Source organism: Cervus elaphus, chromosome 26 (genome assembly GCF_910594005.1).
Source record: "Cervus elaphus chromosome 26, mCerEla1.1, whole genome shotgun sequence".
Classification (NCBI taxonomy): Eukaryota; Metazoa; Chordata; class Mammalia; order Artiodactyla; family Cervidae; genus Cervus; species Cervus elaphus.
The window spans coordinates 28,609,573-28,630,574 of NC_057840.1; the positions used below are offsets into that span (position 1 = coordinate 28,609,573).

The window sequence follows — 21,002 nt, forward strand, 5'->3', positions numbered from 1 at the left end:
TGGACCCAAGGAGAAGATTTTGTAATTCACCATCTGCTGGGCCCAACCTCCCAAATTTGGTTTTTAGGTGGTCTCAGCTGTCGACAGTAAAAGAAAGCCCCTGCCTTGAGGTATGGATTTTGAGACTTGAACTTGTAATTCTAAGTTACCCCAGGCCCTTTTAGTCATTTGTATCTTTAGAAGCAATCATCCTATCCTGCAATTTGGGCCATTCTCTGTCCCTCAAATTGGTCTATGGAACCAGTTCCCTGGCTCCTCACAGCATTCATCTTCCGTGAAAGTGTTAGTCACTCAGTTGTGTCTGACTCTTGCGACCCCATGGATTGTACACTGCCAGGCTCCTCTGTCCATGGAATTCTCCTGGCAAGAATACTAGAGTGGGTTTCCATGTCCTCTTCCAGGGGATCTTCCCAACACAGGGATCAAACCGGCGGCTCTTATGTCTCCTGCATTGGCAGGCGAGTTCTTTATCACTAGTGCCACCTGGTGAAGCTGGTTAATTATTAAGAGTTGTTGACCCCTCATGCATCATGGGCTGCTACTTCTTCAGCCTAGACCTGAATCAGTCTCATGGCATTTTGCCTCACATAAACCTAATCCACAAAACCTAATCCCTTTTCTTCTGAAAGTCTAACTTGGAAATTGTAAAGGCATTCATTTTAAGGATACTAATTTTCTTTCAGGGCTTCCTGAGTAGCTCAGTTGGTAAAGCATCTGCCTGCAATGTTCAATTCCTGGGTTGGGAAGTTCCCCTGGAGAAGGAAATGACAACCCACTCCAGTATTCCTGCCTGGAGAATCCCATGGACAGAGGAGCCTGGCGGGCTACGGTTCTTGGGATTGCAAGTCAGACACGACTTAATTTTCTTTCATTTCAGAGAATGAACCAGGCCCGTCTCAAAAAGAGACAGGACCCAGGATAGTCCGGGGAAATCTGAGTAGCTGAAACCCAAGGACATTGCCTTAGGCCATTGCCATCAGGGTGTCTCACTCCACCTCCCCTCTTGAGTGAACCTGTAGTGTGTGGAAGGATCAAACTGGGGAGCTGACATGATTTGCACTGGTGTTGCTGTTTTCAACTCTGGAGCCTGGAACAAAACAAATCTTTAAAGGAAGGAAATTATTGTTATTTTTGTTTATGTCTTACTTGCAAAAGGTCATTCAATGAATCACAGTTCTTTTGTCACTGGATAAGTACTAATTTTGTAATCCAGACAATTTACTATGCATGACTTAAATACAGTGTAATGGTGTTCTGTCTAATTGTATTTCATTGGTACAGTTCCACATGTTGGTGGCATTTTCTGTTTTAGCACTGGGCACACTATTGATGTTGAATGACTCTAATCTGGTACCTCATGACTCTATAATTAAGAACTCAAATATATCTATTTTTATATCGAACTTTTAGGACTAACAGTCTGTGAAAACCACTTAAGACTAAAATTATATGTTATATACGAATGATATTTAAATTCTTAGTTTTGGAAAAATTGTCTTAATTTTCTTCCAGACACCTTATTGAAAGAATATAATGATAGAGATGATGATGGTAATTATATTTTTTAAAATAATAATATTATGTTAAAGCCCCATACACTTCCCAAAAGAAGTGAATCTATATAAATGTCGACAGCAAGATGCATCTCAAGTCAAATTTTGACTCAGCTGTTTGTATTTGTTTCACTGTAGATAGTCCCCAGATATCTAAAATAGATATTTAGTTGGTGTTAATATTGAGCATTAAGTATAATTCCTGAGGTCAGGTGCCTGAAGGCATAAGTGCTCCAAGGACATAAATGGATTAATGTCGGGGAAATGGGAGAGGAACCATGTGGGGGTCTACGATCCAATCATAGGTCTGCCAGAGAGCTTATAGGGACCAGGCTTTCCTCTAACTCATCTTATCCTTATAGTATTTTTTTTTTTTAACTTTTACTCTGGTCTTTGATTTTCTTTTAGGTGAGTTACTCATAGGCATCATATAATTAATTGTTTTTTAAACCAATGTGAGCTTCAGTTTATCACTCTTATTTACTCCAGTCCCTGAGATCACCACCTAATTTGGTTCTGTTTTGCATTATTGTCGCTCTTTCTTTCCTTTGCCTTATGGACAACGTGCTTTGCTGTACATTTATGTAACCTGGCTGGTCAGAAGAATGGCTAGGTTAGGACTATAGGCATTGACTGGTATCTTTGGACACTAAATATTATGGAGAATGGGAGGCTAAACCTTTTTCTTCTTTATATATGATTTACTGTTTTGTTTCGATTTCTGGCTGATTGCTTGTGATGCTTTATTCTGATGAGATAAAATTTTCACTGAGATATATATGAGCATTTTTCTTTTGTTACTATTTCTTTTTTGCCCACTCAGTCTTTTTGGTTTCTATACTCATTGTTTTTGGCCTAAGAAATATTTTAAATGTTCTGCTTTACTCCTACTTTTTAATTATTTTATTGTTTGTTTAATGCACACTGTATCTTTCTAATTTGTTCATTTGTTCTGTCCATATATCAGATCTGTACTTTATAATCCCCTCTCATTACAGTCTTTCTCATCATTTAAATTGGGTGAAGTGACTCCAAGCATTACTGAATTAGGGTCTTGTCATCTTTAGCAGCTAATTGGTGTCCCTGTGGTGTTGCTCCATTAGCCTCATAGCCTTCTCTGCTCCTTCATAATACAGTTAGGTTTAGGGTACAGTAATAAATTACCCATTTATTCTCTATCAAGAAAATACCCTCTCCCTCCTCAAAATACACATGCACATACCTCCTTGCCACGTTTCTTGTCTTTTCTTTTTTTTCATTTATTTTTACTAGTTGGAGGCTAATCACTCCACAACATTGCAGTGGGTCCTGTCATACACTGACATGAATCAGCCATGGATTTACGTGTATTCCCCATCCCGATCCCCCCTCCCACCTCCCTCTCTACCCGATCCCTCTGGGTCTTCCCAGTGCCCCAGGCCCAGGCACTTGTCTCACGCATCACGTTTCTGTTTGACTCCGCCAGCTGGGCATCCTGAGAGCTTTGCGTTCCGCTTCCAAACCCTGCTGCCCCGCAGCAATGCAGGGGCCATTCTCTCCTCTTCTGCTCATCCTTCTAAATTTAGGAGCAAGTGTGAGATTCTTCTCAAGGCTCCCTTATTTATTTCACAGTGATACCGCGTTTTTGCAAGACTGGTCATCAAAGGATGATGCCATAGCTTATTTCAATCCTTCCCATCTATGTTTCTTATTTCCAGTTTACTCCTTTTTTATTCATTTGATAATAGAAGGAAGGTGAGGTTAGGGAAATTTACTGATAAAGGAGCAATGTAAACCAACAAGAGGCTCATTTGAACCTTTGCTTTGGCTGTTTCGCAGCCCTAACATTCATTATTTTCATTTGCTTCTTTATATCACTCTGATCTCAATGATCAGGACACAACTTTTCTAAGAATGCACTACCTATCAGATGCAATTTCATGTCCCCTCTTTATCAGAGTAAACTGTGATAACACAAGGTAAGATTTTTCAAGCTAGACTCAGGGTCACAGATCTTACCCAATATCAAGCATGTTCATCATCTCCAGGACATAAGTAAAAGGTCCAGGGCTGCCCGTGCCACTCACCTTCCTTCTGGCTGCGTTAGGATGTGCCTGACCCCAGGGTAACAGACAAGCTCTTTAAGGACTATTTATAGTCACATCATTACACAGGAGGGAGCGGGTTCAGGCATGGGATAGCTCGATTTTATACTCTAATTGCTACATAACTTACAAGATGTTTTTCTGAAGCCCTACCCTATACATGCTTCCCAGGTGACTCTGGTGGTAAAGAGCCCACCTGAAAATACGGGAGACATGAGATGCACAGGTTCGATCTCTGGGTTGCGAAGATTCCCTGGAGGAGGGCATGGCAATCCACTCCAGTATTCTTGCCTGGAGAATAATCCCATGGACAGAGGAGCCTGGCAGGCTACAGTCCGTAGGGTCACAGAGAGTCAGACACGACTAAGGCGACAGCATGCACGCATGCACCCTATACATCCGTAGATTCCAGGATTTGTTTACCAAAGGCCGTAAAAACCATATCAGGTACAATCTGCCCAAGAGATTCTGTAGCGGCACTCTCCTGCTAGCATTAACCAGGAAATCTATCATTTGTACATTTACAAGGAGATCTGACTGGATCTCTGGGCTTCCCTGGTGGCTCAGATAGTAAAGAATCTGCATGCAATGCTGAAGACCCAGGTTCAATCCCTGGTCAGGAAAACCCCTGGAGAAGGGAGTGGCAACCCACTCTAGTCTTCTTGCCTGGAGAATCCGATGGACAGAGGAGCCTGGAGTTCCCACAGTCCATGGGGTGCAAAGAGTCAGATACACTGAGCGACTGACAGTCAGTGACATCTCTGGTAAAAGAAGGGAAGGGATTCCAAGCTTGCTGGTAAGCATTTCTTTCCCATAAACATGTCAACTCTGTCTACGTTCTTATGCTTCTGTTTCTGTCAGTTATTAGATTTGACCACATTATTAATACATCTAGTCCATTAGACAAGTAGTTAGAAAAGTGGGAGAACCAGAGTGAATTAAATGGAATTTCTTGTTTAATGCAGAATGATTGATCCTAGAAATGATGTGCTGATAATGTCAAATAAAATAAATATAGATGTTTTAAAAATATCTACAATTATAATTTATACTAAGTTATTTAAATGAAAGAATGTGACAGCTTCTACCACCCTTTGGGTTACAAAGCATTATACAATTGCTTTCAACTACATGCTAAAGATAGTGAAATCAGGTACTTCATTGGGACAGTGATTGCAAAAGACTTTAAACTGGATGGTTTATAAATGACAAGTGTTTTCTCTCATAGTTCTGGAGCCTGAGAAGTCCAGGGTCAAGGAGCTGGTGGATTTAGTGTCTGATGAGGACCCCCTTCCTGGCTAATAGCTGTCACCTTGTAGTTCCCTCACAGGGAATAGGGGGAAGGGAGCTCTCTGGGATCTCTTTCATAAGGGCACTAATCATATTCATGGAGACCCCACTCTCATAACCTAATCACCCCGAAGACCGCACCTCCACTCATCTTTACACTGGGGGTTAGGTTTCAACATGTGAATTTCAGGGAGGAGAAATAAACACTCAGACTATAGGAATTTTTTTTTTTTTATTTTTTGGCCACTCAATGTGAGGCATGTGAGATCTAGTTCTCTGACCAGGGATCGGAACCCACGCCCCCTGAATTGAAAGCATGGAGCCTTAACCACTGGACCACTAGAGAAGTTCCTATAGCAGTTTAATTTTAGTTAACAGTCTTTTAACTTACTCTTTTGGCATTCAGTTTTTTTATTTTGCCTATAAAGTCTTTTATATTAACTATTCAAGTGTTGTACTTTATATACTTTGCTGAGTAAAATATCTCTTCTAAGTTTTGTGAGATATACATGCTAGACCAAGGCCAAGCATGAAATGTTGGTGTGTGTGTGGGTAGTGTACATACACTCTCAGGTAAACTATCTTCCCAGAGTTTTAAAGGAAGGTCATGGGGACGGTGAGTTTTAAGGCGGTCGAGGCTCAGCAGCCGGCCTGACTGTCCTTGTTTCTCCTTCCTCGGTGTCCAGCGACACCCACCTCCAATGAGCCTTTGTGCGTGTCTCCTCTGTCACCTCAGGGAGGACGAGCACGCTCTCATCCAGCAGTACTGCCAGACGCTCGGAGGGGAGTCCCCGGTGAGCCAGCCCCAGAGTCCAGCTCAGATCCTGAAGTCGGTAGAAAGGGAAGAACGCGGAGAACTGGAGCGGATCATTGCCGACCTGGAGGAAGAACAAAGGTGTGCTAGACTTTGGAGGAATCAAGAAGTCTTTCACCCTGGGAAGACTTCTCATGGGAAATCCTTTTGTATGCACTTCCACATGCTCTTACCCATTCTTTTTTCAGGACTACTCTCTAGGAAGCACCGTGGAGGCAAAGTTTCAGAGGACATTAGCACACTGGGCAGCTGGGTGCAGATTACAGCTACATTTCAGGGTTCAGGGGTGCTGTCTGTTAGAACATCTATTTATTTAAAGCTACGGTTTTATTCATGCTTGCTTGTCTCATTAATAAATGTTTTTACCTATGAGGAAGTAGATAGCCTGGGCTACATTTGGAGTTCATGAGCTGTTTTGGAGAGAAGGTGCTATGTCCAATACTAATTCCAGTTTTCCCTCCACTAGAAATCTGCAGGTGGAATACGAGCAGCTGAAAGAGCAGCACTTGAGAAGGGGCCTGCCTGTCGGCTCCCCTCCAGACTCTGTTGTGTCCCCTCATCACACGTCTGAGGATTCAGAACTTATAGCAGAGGCGAAACTCCTCAGGCAGCACAAAGGTCGGCTGGAGGCTAGGATGCAGATTTTAGAAGATCACAACAAGCAGCTGGAGTCTCAGCTCCACCGACTTCGGCAGCTGCTAGAGCAGGTAGAGTGTGCGGAACCTGGCATCCCCGGTCCCCACGCCATCTGCCCCAGTCCCACGTTCCATGGGGCTCAGTCCCAGAGTCAGTAGGAAGATTCATTTCTGGTTTCTCCTCTCCATAGTTGATTTCAACTGGCTTAGAAATCCCTCTACAAACATAAGCATTAAATCCTCACTGGCACCAAAAAAAAAAAAAATGCATTTTCCCAGCTTAAAATGGAATTGCTCATTCTTCTTTAACACTGAAATCTGTTTCAGCTCTGAATAGGTTAAAGGAAAAGATCCTGTCACATACATCTGCATAAATTACATTTGGGAAACATCTGTGGATATTAAGGGAGAGGAAGTGACCTGAACTCTTCATGCTAAAATCTCCTTCCCATAAACTATTTTCAAGAAATTAAGTAACAGATGTTTATTAATTTTCAGCTATTATTTCCTCACATAGCACCATGTTTTATGGCAGTTGTTTGCAAACTTTCTCGACAATAAAAATACAATTTGCATTATGATGAATGCATACAAGTATGGTGAATACAAAATACTAATTGCTGTTATTAAAAAATGCTGCCTCTTTCTATTTTTCTTCCCCCCTCCTCCCTTCTTCCTTCCTTCCCCCTCCTTCCCCTCTTGCCTTTCATTTTTCTTCTATCTTTCTTAGTGTTGGTCAGACCCAATTTTATGACTCATCAGTGGATAATAGCCTGCAATTTTGAAACACACTGTTCTTTGGGATATAAAAGAAGCATCAGATATAGTTTCTGCAATCTTGTTAGGGACCATAATAAGACAGTATGATATATAACAAGATAGTATCATCTATAAAGACATACACACTTTAGAGAGTTAAGTAACTGATTACATCTAGCAGCTGAAGAGTGGGGATCATGTCACAGAGCTAGTAGTGAAGATATCTTTGCAGCAGGTGTTTATTGTGAAGAATCCCAGACGATGGGCCTGGAACTTCCCTCTCTTGGAGAATCTCTGACATCAACATTCATGCTATCTTTTGCTTTCTTCTCTGGCCCATGCAGTGTGGGGCCCCCTAGACAGTGAATAGGAATGCTTTTCTCCAGAAATGATGTGTTTATCAAAGGCAGAAACAACTTTCTCTCCAGTGATTTTCTCAAATTTTAGAAAACCATCTTTTCACAGTTGCTTGCAGTATCTTTTAACTTGTCAGAATCATTCAAAACAGTGTAATTTTTGCATTACCTATACAGCGGGCCACAGAACACCCCTTATACTTTCTGAATGTCTGTCACTGTTTCAGACTTTGTGAGAGACTGTTTGGGAGAGGCTTTACTTAGAAACTGTGCATCATTTAGACCTTCCCCAAGGCCTGGCAGGCTTTCTCTTATCCTTTGAATATTAGGTTCTTACCTTGATGTCACTCCCCTACAGCAGAAAAACTGTATTGTCAATATTGTAAATATGATGTTTCTGATTGGTGCCTGGACAAAGGATGGCTTTTTCCTCGAACTCTCTTATTCAGAATATGAAGTGTGAGTATTAAGGACTTAGTGCACAGGTAGAGTTGTTGTGGAAGGCAGCTGTGCTTGAAAGTTTTGTTTGCTTAGCCTGGTGATACTCTGAAGAGAGAGCCAAGGCTCTCCTGCTCACCGCCCGCCTCCCCCTACTCTCTTCCTCCCATTAGACTGAGCTGCCTAATGGCTCATGAGCCTTCAGAATTGCACAGTAATGCTTTACAAGATATCGGATATCTAAATAGCTCTGTCTATTCTAGACTATAAGGCTCTTATCTCTTCTTAATGACCTAGCATGAATGCCAAAAGTTGATGGAAAATTCAACTCTGATAGTAAAAACTAGCAAAACCGCCAGACTTCAGCTAATATGGATTTAATGGAAACAAACAACATCAAAATCAATGGAACTTCTGCGTTGCCTTTACCATGAATCACGCTTTTCTCATCTGACCATGTACCTGTCAGTGTATCCATCACTATTTCAAATTTCCTGCCTTTGTGAAGTATTTATTAGGTGTGTCAGACTCCTTTCTAATCACAGCAGAAATACTAATTGATCACCTCCTTCATAAAACCCTCTGATGCTGATGCTGTTATCATCAACCCTAGTTTAAAAAAAAAAAAAAAAAATCTAGGTTTTTATAAATAAAAAGCAGATAGTTATAAAATTTCCTCAGAATGAGACAGCTCTGAGTGACCAAGTCTGTATCCAAGCAGCTGAATCCAAAGTCATGCTCTTCAAGCACAGGGAACTTTATTCAGTACTCTGTAATGATCTATATGGGAATTTACGAAGAGTGGATATCTGTATATATGTATAAAGGACTCACTTTGCCATACAACAGGAACTAACACATCATAAAGCAACTTCAATTGAAAAAACAAAAAAACCCCAAAATCGTACCCTTTACCGCTCTCCAATATTGCTCTTAAATATTGATTTAAATTAAAAATTAGCATAATTTTTAAATTAGATAAATTTACTGGATGAGAAGCAGTGTTAATTTTGAAGATGAATGAAACATCTTTCCAAAATTGCTTGATTGACATAAAACTAATAGAACAATCGAGGGAATGACCCTGACATTGATAGGTAAATCCTGCCATATAACCAAGTGAATTCTTCAAAGTTCTCAGATCCAAAGGGAAGGACTGTTTGGTCTTCAGCTGAACACTAGTGAGTCCACCAACTGATGTTAAAGCGTATTTGAAAATAACTGAGGGTGAAGGATGTTGTGTGATTTAATTATCCATAGTTGGGGAAGGGAAGTTAGAAATGTTTTCTTTAATCATTTTTTGAATCTCTTCAATTCTAACCTCTGAATGTGATTCCAGCCTGAATCTGATTCGCAAATCAATGGCGTCTCCCCTTGGGCTTCCCCTCAGCAGTCGGCACTGAACTATTCGCTGGATCCAGACCCGGGCCCACAGTTCCACCAGGCAGGTCTGTGTCCCCAAGACTCGGCTTCTCTCTCCTGTGGTCTACCCCCGGCTTTGCCGTTTGTCTTTTCATTTTAAATAACATTCTTGCACATACGTGCCTTAAGCATGAGGGAATTTGTATTCTCTTTCATCTCAGCTGAGTATAAGGCCATTTTAACAATACCAAAAAAGCAAGCATTTTATAATAATAAACCATAATGCACTTGTCTGTGTAAGGTGTAGTAGTGAATTGAATTTTGATGGGAGAGAAAAAAGAGCTCCTTCCTTTTGGGATGAGCAACAGTTTATTTTGTCTTTTGACTTAGGAATGATTTTTTTTTTCAATAAACTTCTGACTCTGAAATTTCATAGTTGTACACATTCAGAATAAACGACTAACAAATATCACACCAAATATAGTTTTTCTGCCCAGGGTCGGGGACTCAGTATTCTACCTTCTCCATCCTATTTCCGCCAGGCATTTCTGCCTCACCCACCCCATCTAAGGCTGAAGTCCCACCTAGCCTGTCCTTGGTCACAATGGGGACCTGTCACTGCTGTGAGGATGGCCTCTGTCAACCAGGAATTCTGGAATGACATTTTGTTATTGATGAAATTAAGTTCTAAAATCCTACTGAGAACCCCATACTTTAACCAAATTAATTTGTTAATGGGATATCTTTTGCTGCATATATCCGAGGAAAACCTAAAATAGTGAAATTATTTTAAATTAAGTAAGATAATTATTTTGCTGTTGATTGAAGACAAAATAAACATCAAAGTAGAAAGTATCTTATAAAATACCTCTAACTTTTTAGCAGTGTGAGCTAGCCTACGCTGAAGTCTCCTTAAAGAAGGAAGGAAAAAAGTTGATGGAATATATTTCTCTTATGAAAATATACTTTTGGGTTTCCATGGTGGCTCAGTGGTAAATAATCCTCTTGTCAATGCAAGAGACACAGGTTCAATCCCTGGTCTGGGAAGGTCCCATATGCCACAGAGAAACTAATAAGCCCTTGCACCACAACTATTGAACCTGTGTTCTGAAGCCTGGGAGCGGCAACTACTGAGCCGGTGTGCTGCAACTACTGAAATCTGCACCGCCCTGGAGCCTGTGCTCCGCAACTAGAGAAAAGCCCACATGCACAGCCAAAAATAAATAAAGTTATTTTAAAAATAGCTGTGCAAAATAGTGGATTTCTAACTAAGAAATAATATGGCCCCATTACTTATTTTTCACTCGTGAATTTTCCCCTGGCACTTGAATTCTTTCTATAGAAACATCTAATATATTTTAATTATGTAAAAATTCTGTTACCAGAAATTAATGCAAAAATGATTTTGGAATTTTCCCCTAAAGTGATTCTTTGCAAGGAGATGATTTTCACACTGGTGTCTAGAGGCCAGTGCTGACCTTCTTCCCCCTGTAGTTGGGTTTTAGTGGAAGACCGGACGTGAATCTGAGAGCATCCGTTGTTCCTTGTGTCTGCAGGCACGGCGGCAGAGGAGCTGCTGGCACCCCCGCACGACACCAGCGCGGACCTGACAGAGGTCATGGAGCAGATCAACAGCACGTTCCCACCCTGCTGCCGTGAGTATGAAAGATCGTAGCCCCACTGCTAGGCTTTTTCCTTCCATTTCTTCTTTTCTGTGTGAGGCCCTTTGTCTTCTTTGGTGAGATAACAGCAATATTGCAAGCGAGATTGAACATTATTTGAAGATAAATCAGGCTTTCCATATGTCGGCAAGGCAAACAAAACCCAACCTGGATGCCATCACATCCCGGGTGGAGGGCCAGAGCCACCCTGCTCTTTGAGAGCCTTTGATCTGCCCTGTAGGCAGCAACATGGGGCACGTCAAACAAGCCTGTCTTTAAGGAGAAATTATCCTCTTCAGTGCAGGCCATAGTAAGAAAGGTGCATTTCTCCAAAAGAGTGTTTTTTGTGGTGTGCCAGACAAGTTCTGAAAATAGCTTTTTCTAAGTCATCTCTTCTCTTTTCTTCAGATACTGTCTTCTGATGTCATGAAGTTCCAATGTAAAAAGGGATTATTTTCAATTTCACTCCCCCCCCTTTTTTTTTGTTTTGGTGTGAGTTTTGTTTTGTTTTTTTCTTTTTTTCTTTTGGTTAGGGGGTTCTTTTCTCAAGGAATAAAATAGTCACTGTATAAAGGCCAAACAATTTAAAGCATGGAAGATTATGACCCTGTGAATTTTCCATAGGAACAACCAAGAGCCAGAAAATAACCAAATAAAAACAGTTCAAATCCCAAAGGAAACTATATGATTGTTATTTATTGATTTTTTTCCCCAAACATTTTGTCTTCAGCACCTTGGCACCTTGTAGTTTCTGCTGAGCTGTCAGCAAAAACATTTCTGCTGTTTCAAACAAACAGTTTACTGCACATATATACATACTACTTGATGCTACAGTTATATTTTAAATAATATTTTAAGGAAATCAGAATATATTATTTAAAAATATATTCATAATTTTGGGGTGATTAACTGTACTCAGCCTGCACTAAGATTTTAGTATTACATATCAGGTGGCCCTAGTGGTAAAGAATAACCACGTGCCAAGGCAGGAGACATAATAGACTCAGGCTCGACTCCTGGATTGGGAAGATCCCCTGGAATAGGAAATGGCAGCCCACTCCAGGATTCTTGCTTGGAGAATCCCATGAAAAGAGGAATCTGGCAAGCTCTGGTCCATGGGGTAGCAAAGAGTTGGACAGGACTCAGGTGATTTAGCACAGAACCACACTATTATATGCTATTCATCATATATATGTAGTATGTATAAAACAGCCTGACATTGCACCCATTTCCATCCTCTCCTCAGAAAATACCATTTTAAGTGATGGTAAGGAGTCTTTATACTTTGATAATATAAAAATCTCCCAAGATAGGGATAGCTTTTCATAAAAATAAAAACAATTGATTTATTTGTGAAATTAATATATACTTTTTAAAATTCTGCCTAGATTTATTAAACTTTAAAAAAAAATGGATGCAGAATAGAAATGAGCACCTGTCATAGATTTGGTGCCCAATATATTTCTGAATTGAATGAGTGAATGAATGAATGATTAAATGTTCCCATTGGGAAGGAAGGTTTAATTGACAGTACTGGATAGTACTTAGAAGGTTCTGTCGGATTACTTTGCTTTGTTGCCCCTTGTAAGTTGCACAAGTTAGCAAATTCTTTAATAAGCCTTAGCATTTCCAAAGCTTCAGTTCAGTTCAGTCGCTCAGTCATGTCCGACTCTTTGCGACCCCATGGACTGCAGCATGCCAGGCTTCCCTGTCCATCACAAACTCCCAAAGCTTACTGACCATCCTTGGAGAATTTTTGAAAACAAATCGGATTGGCATCCTCCCAATGCCAAGCCAATCCCTTGAGCCCCTGTAACTAATGAGAACTTTAAAATTGCTGGTCACCAGCATACAGTGAATTGATCTGCATGTTAATCTTGACTTTTGATCCTTTGTGAATGAAAAATTAGCATGGTCACAAGTGAATTTCCACTCCTGGCACTTTTGGAATTAAAATGAAACTGTATTCGTAAATCCTAATTGCATGAATTGCCTACTTAAACATGACTTTTTTTTCTTACTGTGTCTCTATATTGTTGCACATAACACTTTAGAATTCCTCTATCTTGGATTAATATCCCAGTTGGTCCTGATAGCATCCTTGAATTATGGCCTTTTAAAGTTTTCTTTTAATTATTTACGTTGAGTTTCAGAGCAGAAAGTCAAGCATGTCCATCTCTTCCTGGCAAGGAGTTAATGAAGGGAATTGTAATCATGTTGCCTATTAACTGACGTACTAAAATTTTCACTGACTGCTGCAACTAATTTTTTCAGTGTAGCATCATTTTGTTGTTGTTTTTTTCTTTTATGTCATCCAAATATATAGGATGCTAGTAGTAAGCTGAATATTATTTTCACCAATAGACCAACAAATGCTTTTTAAATTATTTTTTTTATCTGCAGGCATATTCTCACTGTGAATTGCCTATATTTATTGAGCTTGATCGACATTCATCTCAACTTTAAGACCTACTAAAATATAAAGTTTCCTGATTTCTTTAAAATATGTATTTGTATGATTTGTTCAAGACGCTACTTGTAGCCTTTATTTACTAAGAGGCTACAGGGAGAAGGAAATGGCAACCCACTCCAGTACTCTTGCCTGGAAAATCCCGTGGATGGAGGAGCCTGGTAGGCCGCAGTCCATGGGGTCGCAAAGAGTTGGACACGACTGAGCGACTTCACTTTCACTTTCACAGGGTTAAAATGTTGATTTGCAGCAAAACGGATTTGATTTCTGTTTGGATTTGGCTGTTTGTTACTGAGAAGAGAAGCCTAACTCTACCTATGATATACTTCATGCTCATGCAACTAAGCTTTCCCTCAAGAGGGTGTAGTTCTGTGCAAGTGTAATTCCCATATGTAAGCAAGTCTACTCTTTTTTCCCCTGATATAACTTACATAATTGGTAGGACTTGATTATTCCCCCCAATACTACTGGGGTGCACACTTTCCCTCCAGGGCATCTTAAGAAGCTTCTGCTTCTTGCTCTGTCTTTTTCTCATGAAGCACCTACTGTGTGGTCACAGATTTGTTTGTTTGTTTTTTTGTTTCCCTTCAAAAAGGGGGGGAAGAAAAGAATGATGAAAGTAGTCACATGCTGTTTAATTAGGGACAATCCTTAATGACCCAGAACAGATGCTCCCACCATAAGCAGTGGAGCTCCTCTCTCTCCCAGGGCTGAGTGTCAGTTCAGAAATTGTGGGGTGTCACAGAGAAAGGGGGAGATGCAACCTCAGCGGCCTTGGAGAGGAGCGGTGCTGGTGGCTGTCCTCCCAGGTAGTGCTGGGTCAGCTTCACCGCACCATGCGCTCTGCCGCCAGGAAGGAACTGAGCTGCTTCGTGCAGAGGCAAATTAGACACCATATTCTAACTTCTCTCGTGCTCTTAACTCGGCCCATGGAAGGCAAAGTATTAACCGAAGTTCCTACAAGACTTCTGAGTGCTGAGGACTAGGCTAGCTCTTTCCTTGATGCGAACACATGGCCACCATCTTCCTGGTCTTTGGGGTAAGGGTGGCAGAAACTAAAGACTCTGGCCCTGGCATTTCCTTAATGGCCTCTTGGTCAGAATTTGTACTATTCAGGAGAATATACAGAATTTTCTCTGTTCTAATGCATAAACCAAATATATGGCATGATTTCAGTGGGAAATTTTGGGATTTTTTTTTTGCAAAACTAATTATTCACTGAATGCTTTAGCATGTACTGATTTGAGAGAGCTGGCATATCTTTTGCATATTTTGGTGGAATTTTTATTTCTTAAAGCACATGGGATATGAGAAGCTAAGTAGGGAAACTAGCCCTGTTGAAGCATCTGGCCAAAAAAAAAAAAACTTCCTCAAAGCTTTTTCTTATTAATATCCATTTAACAGCTGGGAATGGTGCAGTTCACACTTTTGCATGCATAAAACGGGAGAACCACAGAACTGCCTTCAACTGACTGCTTTTGTTTTCTCTTTCAGCAAATCTCCCCAGAGGGCCACAGGTAAGAGTTCATGGGTTGATTGGTTTAGGTGTTACAGATTATGACTTGGAGTAAGCGATTAGTGGGACTTCCCCTGGTGATCCAGTGGTTAAGACTCTGTGCTTAGAGTCAGAGTTTGATCCCTATTCAGGGAACTAAGATTCCACATGCTTTACAGGATGGCCAGTTTTTGGTTTTGTTTTTCTTTATTTAAAAATAAAAACTTTAAGTGATTAGCTACTGTTGATTTTTTATTTTTGCTTTATTTTCGCCTTATGAAATCAGAGAATTGAAATTCTTTTATGCTATACATGTGCATTCAGAGTCCATGAACCATGCTCTGTTTTTATTTAGGGACAGAATGTTTTCCTGTTAGACCCCTTTCTTCCCATTTCTCGGTAGGACCACGGTATGGAGTCTATCCCTGGCTTCCTGCTAGTGCACCGGGCGCTCCGGCACAGCCCCCTCGCAGTGCCTCCAGCCCTGCCCCAGGACAGGATTTCTCCTGGGTTTGCTCTTCACTTACTTCATATCCTGTGCTTGATGAGAGTACACGAAATGCTGCTCTGACGCTATTCAGCGTTTGTCTTTGTACCTGTGCCCTTGCTTACTGCATATGTCGTGGACAGCAGCAGTTTACGGCTCTGCAGGGCTGGAGAAGCCATGCGTTCAGGAGGCCTGTGTGCAGTTGATAACAGACCAGTCACATGCCTTATGAAGATAGTCAGGAGACAGATCTTAGGTGTGCTTCTCCGCATTCTGATACCATGAGCTAAGGGGAACAAGGTGTAGGAGGTCTCGGGCTTCCCCAGAGAAGGCAATGGCACCCCACTCCAGCAGTCTTGCCTGGGAAATCCCATGGATGGAGGAGCCTGGTAGGCTGCAGTCCATGGGGTCGCTAGGAGTCGGACACGACTGAGCGACTTCACTTTCACTTTTCACTTTCATGCATTGGAGAAGGAAATGGCAACCCACCCCAGTATTCCTGCCTGGAGAATCCCAAGGATGGGGGAGCCTGGTGGACTGCCGTCTATGGGTTTGCACAGAGTTGGACACGACTGAAGCGACTTAGCAGCAGCAGCAGCAGCAGCGGGCTTCCTAGGTGGCTCAGGAGATAAAGAACCTGCCTGCCATGCAGGAGACAGTGGCGATACGGGTTCGATTCCTGGGTTGGGAAGATCTCCTGGAGGAGGGTACGGCAACCCACTCCAGCATTCTTGCCTGGAGGATTCCTCCAGGACAGAGGAGCCTGGTGGGCTACAGTCATGGGGTCGTAAAGAGTCAGACAGACTGAAGTGACTGAGCACAGCCCAGCACTGTTGATTTATTCCCCATGTAAATAAGGAAACTTGCTTGACATGTTAGTTGATTTGGTACAACAGTTTGTTGGTCTGGGAAGGGGGACCCCTCCCAAGTCAGTTTTTCCAGATGCCCCAATTGCCAAATCTTTTGTGTTCTAACAGCTTTTTAGTGAAAGTTGCTCAGCTGTGTCCAACTCTTTGTGACCCCGTGAACTATACAGTCCATGGAATTTTCCAGGCCAGGATACTGGAGTGGGTAGCCGTTCCCTTCTCCAGGGGATCTTCTGACCCAGGAATCAAACCAGGGTCTCCACATTGCAAATGGATTCTTTAACATTTGAGCTACCAGGGAAGCCCAAAGTGAAAGTCACTTAGTCGACTCAAGCCTTTAATAGTTCTATGTACTATGTACTATCTGTAACCCAGATAGGTTTAACTGACAGGGTTCTACCAAACATCTACTTCAGATAGCTACCACAGAACATAGACTTGAAAGCCATGCCTGGGGCATTACACAAAGCTGCTTTTGTTACTCTGAAGGGAAAAGATTTTGATTTTTCATTTAAGAATTTGCTGAGAACTGTTAGCAGATATAGCCCATGTATTTTTCAGTATTTTCCTTATCAGGTAGTCTTAGAAATAGTGTGTCCCAAGACCATAGTAAATCTTTGGAGAACATTTTTCCTCATGAACTTGTTTATGAATCTCTTTGAAACCGTGAACCCTCTGATTGTGTTACTGCCTTCATGGCATGAGAGGCTGAGATATTAAGGAGAAGCCCAGGTGGTTCATCTTTAGTAACCGAAGGGAACACAAGGGAATATGAAGTAGATTAGTGGCTGTGGTGTGAGAGCCGGTGAGAAGGAAGAACCTCATCCCAGAGAGCAGAAGTCTTGTGACTGTTCTGTTGTCATAGTGAATCAGAAGCAGGGGCTTTAGCAGAGAGTGAGGATGGGGAGGAGGCCTTGGAGGTATGAGGAGAGACTGGAGGATGTGCAGTAGCTGCTTGGAGCTTGGGAGAGCATGTGGAAATAGAGTGACTACCAGGTAGCCTTAAAGGCCACCACTTGCTTGCTTGTGAATTTCACTTGAGGCCTGTCTCCAGGACTATGTGTTGCCCTTCGGCCACATTCAAGTTCATGGGCACAGGCACCAGAGTAGGCCGAGCATTGCATTTAACTTGAAATGTATTGCATTTAAGTTGAAGTAGTTGTTTGGCCAAGAGAGTACAACAGTTCAAGGGAAGAGGCAGAGGAGTGATGATAATGCTTGAACCCAAGTCTGGTAGGAAGAATAGTGAGGATGCAATAGGTGTGGGAGACAGAAAATCCATGTGCTGTAGTACCAAAGGATGAATGAAGTTTGGGTACTAGTGGAAGTAAGCTGGAAAGGTACGGGTAGGTTGTCAGAAAGTGGGATGATTGAAATTGAAATATTGAAAGAGATGCAGGTATTGGCAATCATCCAGATTTGAGACTTTGAGTGGAAGGCTAAGAAAGGGTGAAGGACAGATTCTGGGAGAAGAGTAGCTCAAGGAGCTAAGAGGCCACAGGTTTGGAAAAACCATCTATGTATTGAAATCATGAACATTTAAAACCAGTGAATGACAGCGATTTTTTCTTCAAGAGGTAAGGGGACATGAGCTAAGACACCAGAAGAGGACTGAATAGTGGGTGGTATAGTTTAATGACAGGAGATTCAAAGCTGGGTACTTTTAGGAAAGGAGAGAGAGAAAAGGCCCTGAAAAACACAATATGAATCTATCCAATATCTGAGGAGGGTGAGAGATGAAAAACAGTCCTATGTGAAGAAGTCCTTCCTTTCTATGGAGGAAGCTGTGCCTTTAGGGAGATGTAGATATCCATTAGAGCAAGCTAGTGAAAGATGCCTTTAGTTTGAAGACACAGGTTTTAATGATGATGGACCCAACCATTTGACCTCTGAAAGGTTGATGCCACTCCTCGGAGTGTGACTTGAATTTCTATCTTCCTTTTCCTCTGTACATTAGCCCTGAGTCTTTAACAGGCACCATCGCACACCCTTGGACTGTGATTCCTGTCTTGAGTTCTTATTGTCTGGATCCCAGCTGGGATCCAGCTGGTACCCTGGAATTGTCCAGGGTACCAGTTCTGCGGGAGACCTCCCACAGACCCTCAGGGGGGCACAGAGTGCTTGCACCAACCTAATTCAGTCAACATTAGTATCTCCCAGGGGGGGAAAAAAAGACAAATCGTCTCAGTTTTAACTTGGTTTCCAGCCTGAACAAGAGAAAAGTCTTCCAGACTTTCTCTATATCAGCTGAGTTTATGAAAAGCAGTCTATGAAATCTTAGGATGAAAGCAAAGGACTTCATTCCGGGAACAAAAGTCACGTGGGAGTCAAGTGTCCCCGTTAAACATAGCAAAAGAGGGCTTGTCTATACTGAAAGAAGCACTTTTATTTTTTTAAGAGTTGACGGGTCTCTGCTACCTGTAATGCCTTCTGTAAATGTTGTTCTGACAGTGCTATTTTCTCTTCCCACAGGCAATGTGAAGTATTCATCTAGCCAACCAACATTTCTTGATTTACAATGTTGCCCTTTTCAGCAAATGCCAGTGTCAAGTCCCATTTAATCAGAAGCTCCATGGCTGTTTGAATTATGCTGTTGAGTGCTGACTGTGTGTTCTACTGAAGGAGTAAAACACTGACTATCCAAAGAGGAAAGGATATTTTGTTTTTATAATAATCATATATTATTGTTTTCTTCTTCCCTTTCTATGCAACTGTAAATTAATGAACAGAATGGTATTTGGAAATGGAAATACATTTGTCACTGATTTGTATACTGTATACAGTATTGGGAAAGTGGGTGGGGGGTTTCTAATGTGAGACCTTCTTTTTAATAACCATGAAAAAATGCATAAGAATTAGAAGACAATTTTACATTTTTACATTCCTTCTTATTAACCTTGTACAATAACTTCATTTGTTTCTTTGACTCTTTTACCATTATATTTTGGTTATTTATAATGCATCAGCCACATGACCAAATAGATTTTATTTGTTTCCATGATTTGGCCAAATTAATAATATCATATATGTCAATCAAATATTATATGTTTATGGATTAGGCTACAGCTCTGTGTATGCTGTAACTTTACTTCACATCATACACTTATTTCTTTAGTGACCACTTGGATAACCGCAATAAAAATCCTGTGGGCCTAACAGGCATTTCTATTGGGATTTTTTCCCCCCTTGTCTTTTATCTCCCCGCTCTATATAAGTAGGTGTTGATTTCTTTATTTATTTCATGTTCCAATCTGTATGACAGAATTATAATAATCTCAAAGATTATTTTACCAAAGGTTGCCCATTTAAGCATATTTTCATTTTGACACACAAACAAGGCTTGGTCCAACTTTTCCTAGTTCCCAGGTCTTGATTTTCATCATTCAGTACACAGCAGACCTGTACCTAATTGTGATACCAAAATATGTGGTTGTCTTAAGTTCCCTTTGAAGAAAGTTTGATGGTTGTTTATGTCTCTAATATTTTCAAGCCCTCTATGAGTCTTAAAACCTCCAGTTATTTTCCTTCTGAAAGCAGATGCAAATTTAATGAATCTCTCATTTTACTTTTTGAAGGAATAGCTATTATATTACCCTTTATTTGACCAATGCATTTGGGAACGATGTTTATCAAAAGCCTATATCACTGCTTCTATTGAAGAATGAAATTAATGCTTAGATGGTGGAATCCTGGCTTATACCTTTGAGTGCATTCAGTTAGGTATTTTGTTCAGCTCCTGATTCAACATTTATTTGGTTCAGTTTAAACATGCCATGTCATTTACCAAATGTAAAGAAACCAAAAAAAAAAAAGTGAAAGTAATGTGTTTTGATTGAAGCATATGTGCTTTAAAACATCAGGACATTTTAACTTTGAGTTCTCTTTAACTGGGATCTGGCCAGAAGGAGGCTTAAAGTTAGAAATTCCTATTCTTTTAGAATAGGTTGGGTGGGTTGGGGGGCAAGGGTGTCTATTTGCAGTAAAGATATTTTGAGAAGAAGAAAATTGTTTTATATAAGAGGAAAGCCATGACCACCTTTCTACCTCAGATCCATCTTCATCCATCGTGTTGGAAATAGCTTTATGCCGCTGCAGTTTGAAAAATCTAGAGCTTCTATCAGATCACATCATACCCAGTAAAAATACCTATTTAAAGAAAAAAAAAATTCCCTGAACTCTGAACTACAAGTTGTAGATTTGGTGTCTTCCTTGTCCTTATTTTGAAAAGTTATGTATTAATTTTTTTTCTGCCTGTAATTGTGTGCAACATGTTCTCTATCTGCTATTAAGGAAAAGCTACATAAAACACTACATTGTAACATTTTAAGTAATGGTAAATATAAAGAAATATATTGCAGTAACAACAAGGGGAAATAAGTATGTAGTTCTTTTGAAAAATGTGGTAAAGAACTAATCATAGACTATCATCTAATCTGGTTACATGTTGTATTTTTCATCCTGAATAAACGTAATTTTAACACAAAATGACTTTGATATTCTTCAGTGGTGTTCACTGATAGACTTAGAACTTTGAATGTATGTTTATGAAAATAAAATATAAAGAGAGCCTGTATCCTGGTAATCTACATATGTTCCTGCAGCTTCTCTCATGCACCCTAATACATTCTTTCTCACTCTCACTGTCTCACTTTCTCTTTCTCTATATTTCTCTCTTTTCTCTTATATATATAATTCTCAATTTTCCTTACAGATAGAAGGTTAGGAAAAAATA

General features: G+C 40.7%; 1 protein-coding gene across 7 annotated transcripts in view; it reads left to right on the forward strand.

Moving 5' to 3' along the window:
• The window catches only part of UTRN (utrophin), a 540,243-nt gene extending 519,488 nt beyond the window's left edge, over window positions 1–20,755 (forward strand). For all 7 annotated transcript variants that reach the window (XM_043888655.1, XM_043888654.1, XM_043888656.1 and 4 more), the window contains 6 exons: window positions 5,664–5,822; window positions 6,208–6,448; window positions 9,269–9,377; window positions 10,848–10,946; window positions 14,917–14,939; window positions 18,743–20,755. In XM_043888655.1, coding sequence (XP_043744590.1) covers window positions 5,664–5,822; window positions 6,208–6,448; window positions 9,269–9,377; window positions 10,848–10,946; window positions 14,917–14,939; window positions 18,743–18,751 — 640 coding nt within the window. In that variant the 3' untranslated portion in view covers window positions 18,752–20,755. The remainder of the gene's footprint in view (window positions 1–5,663; window positions 5,823–6,207; window positions 6,449–9,268; window positions 9,378–10,847; window positions 10,947–14,916; window positions 14,940–18,742) is intronic.
• The last annotated feature ends 247 nt before the right edge of the window (window positions 20,756–21,002 follow it).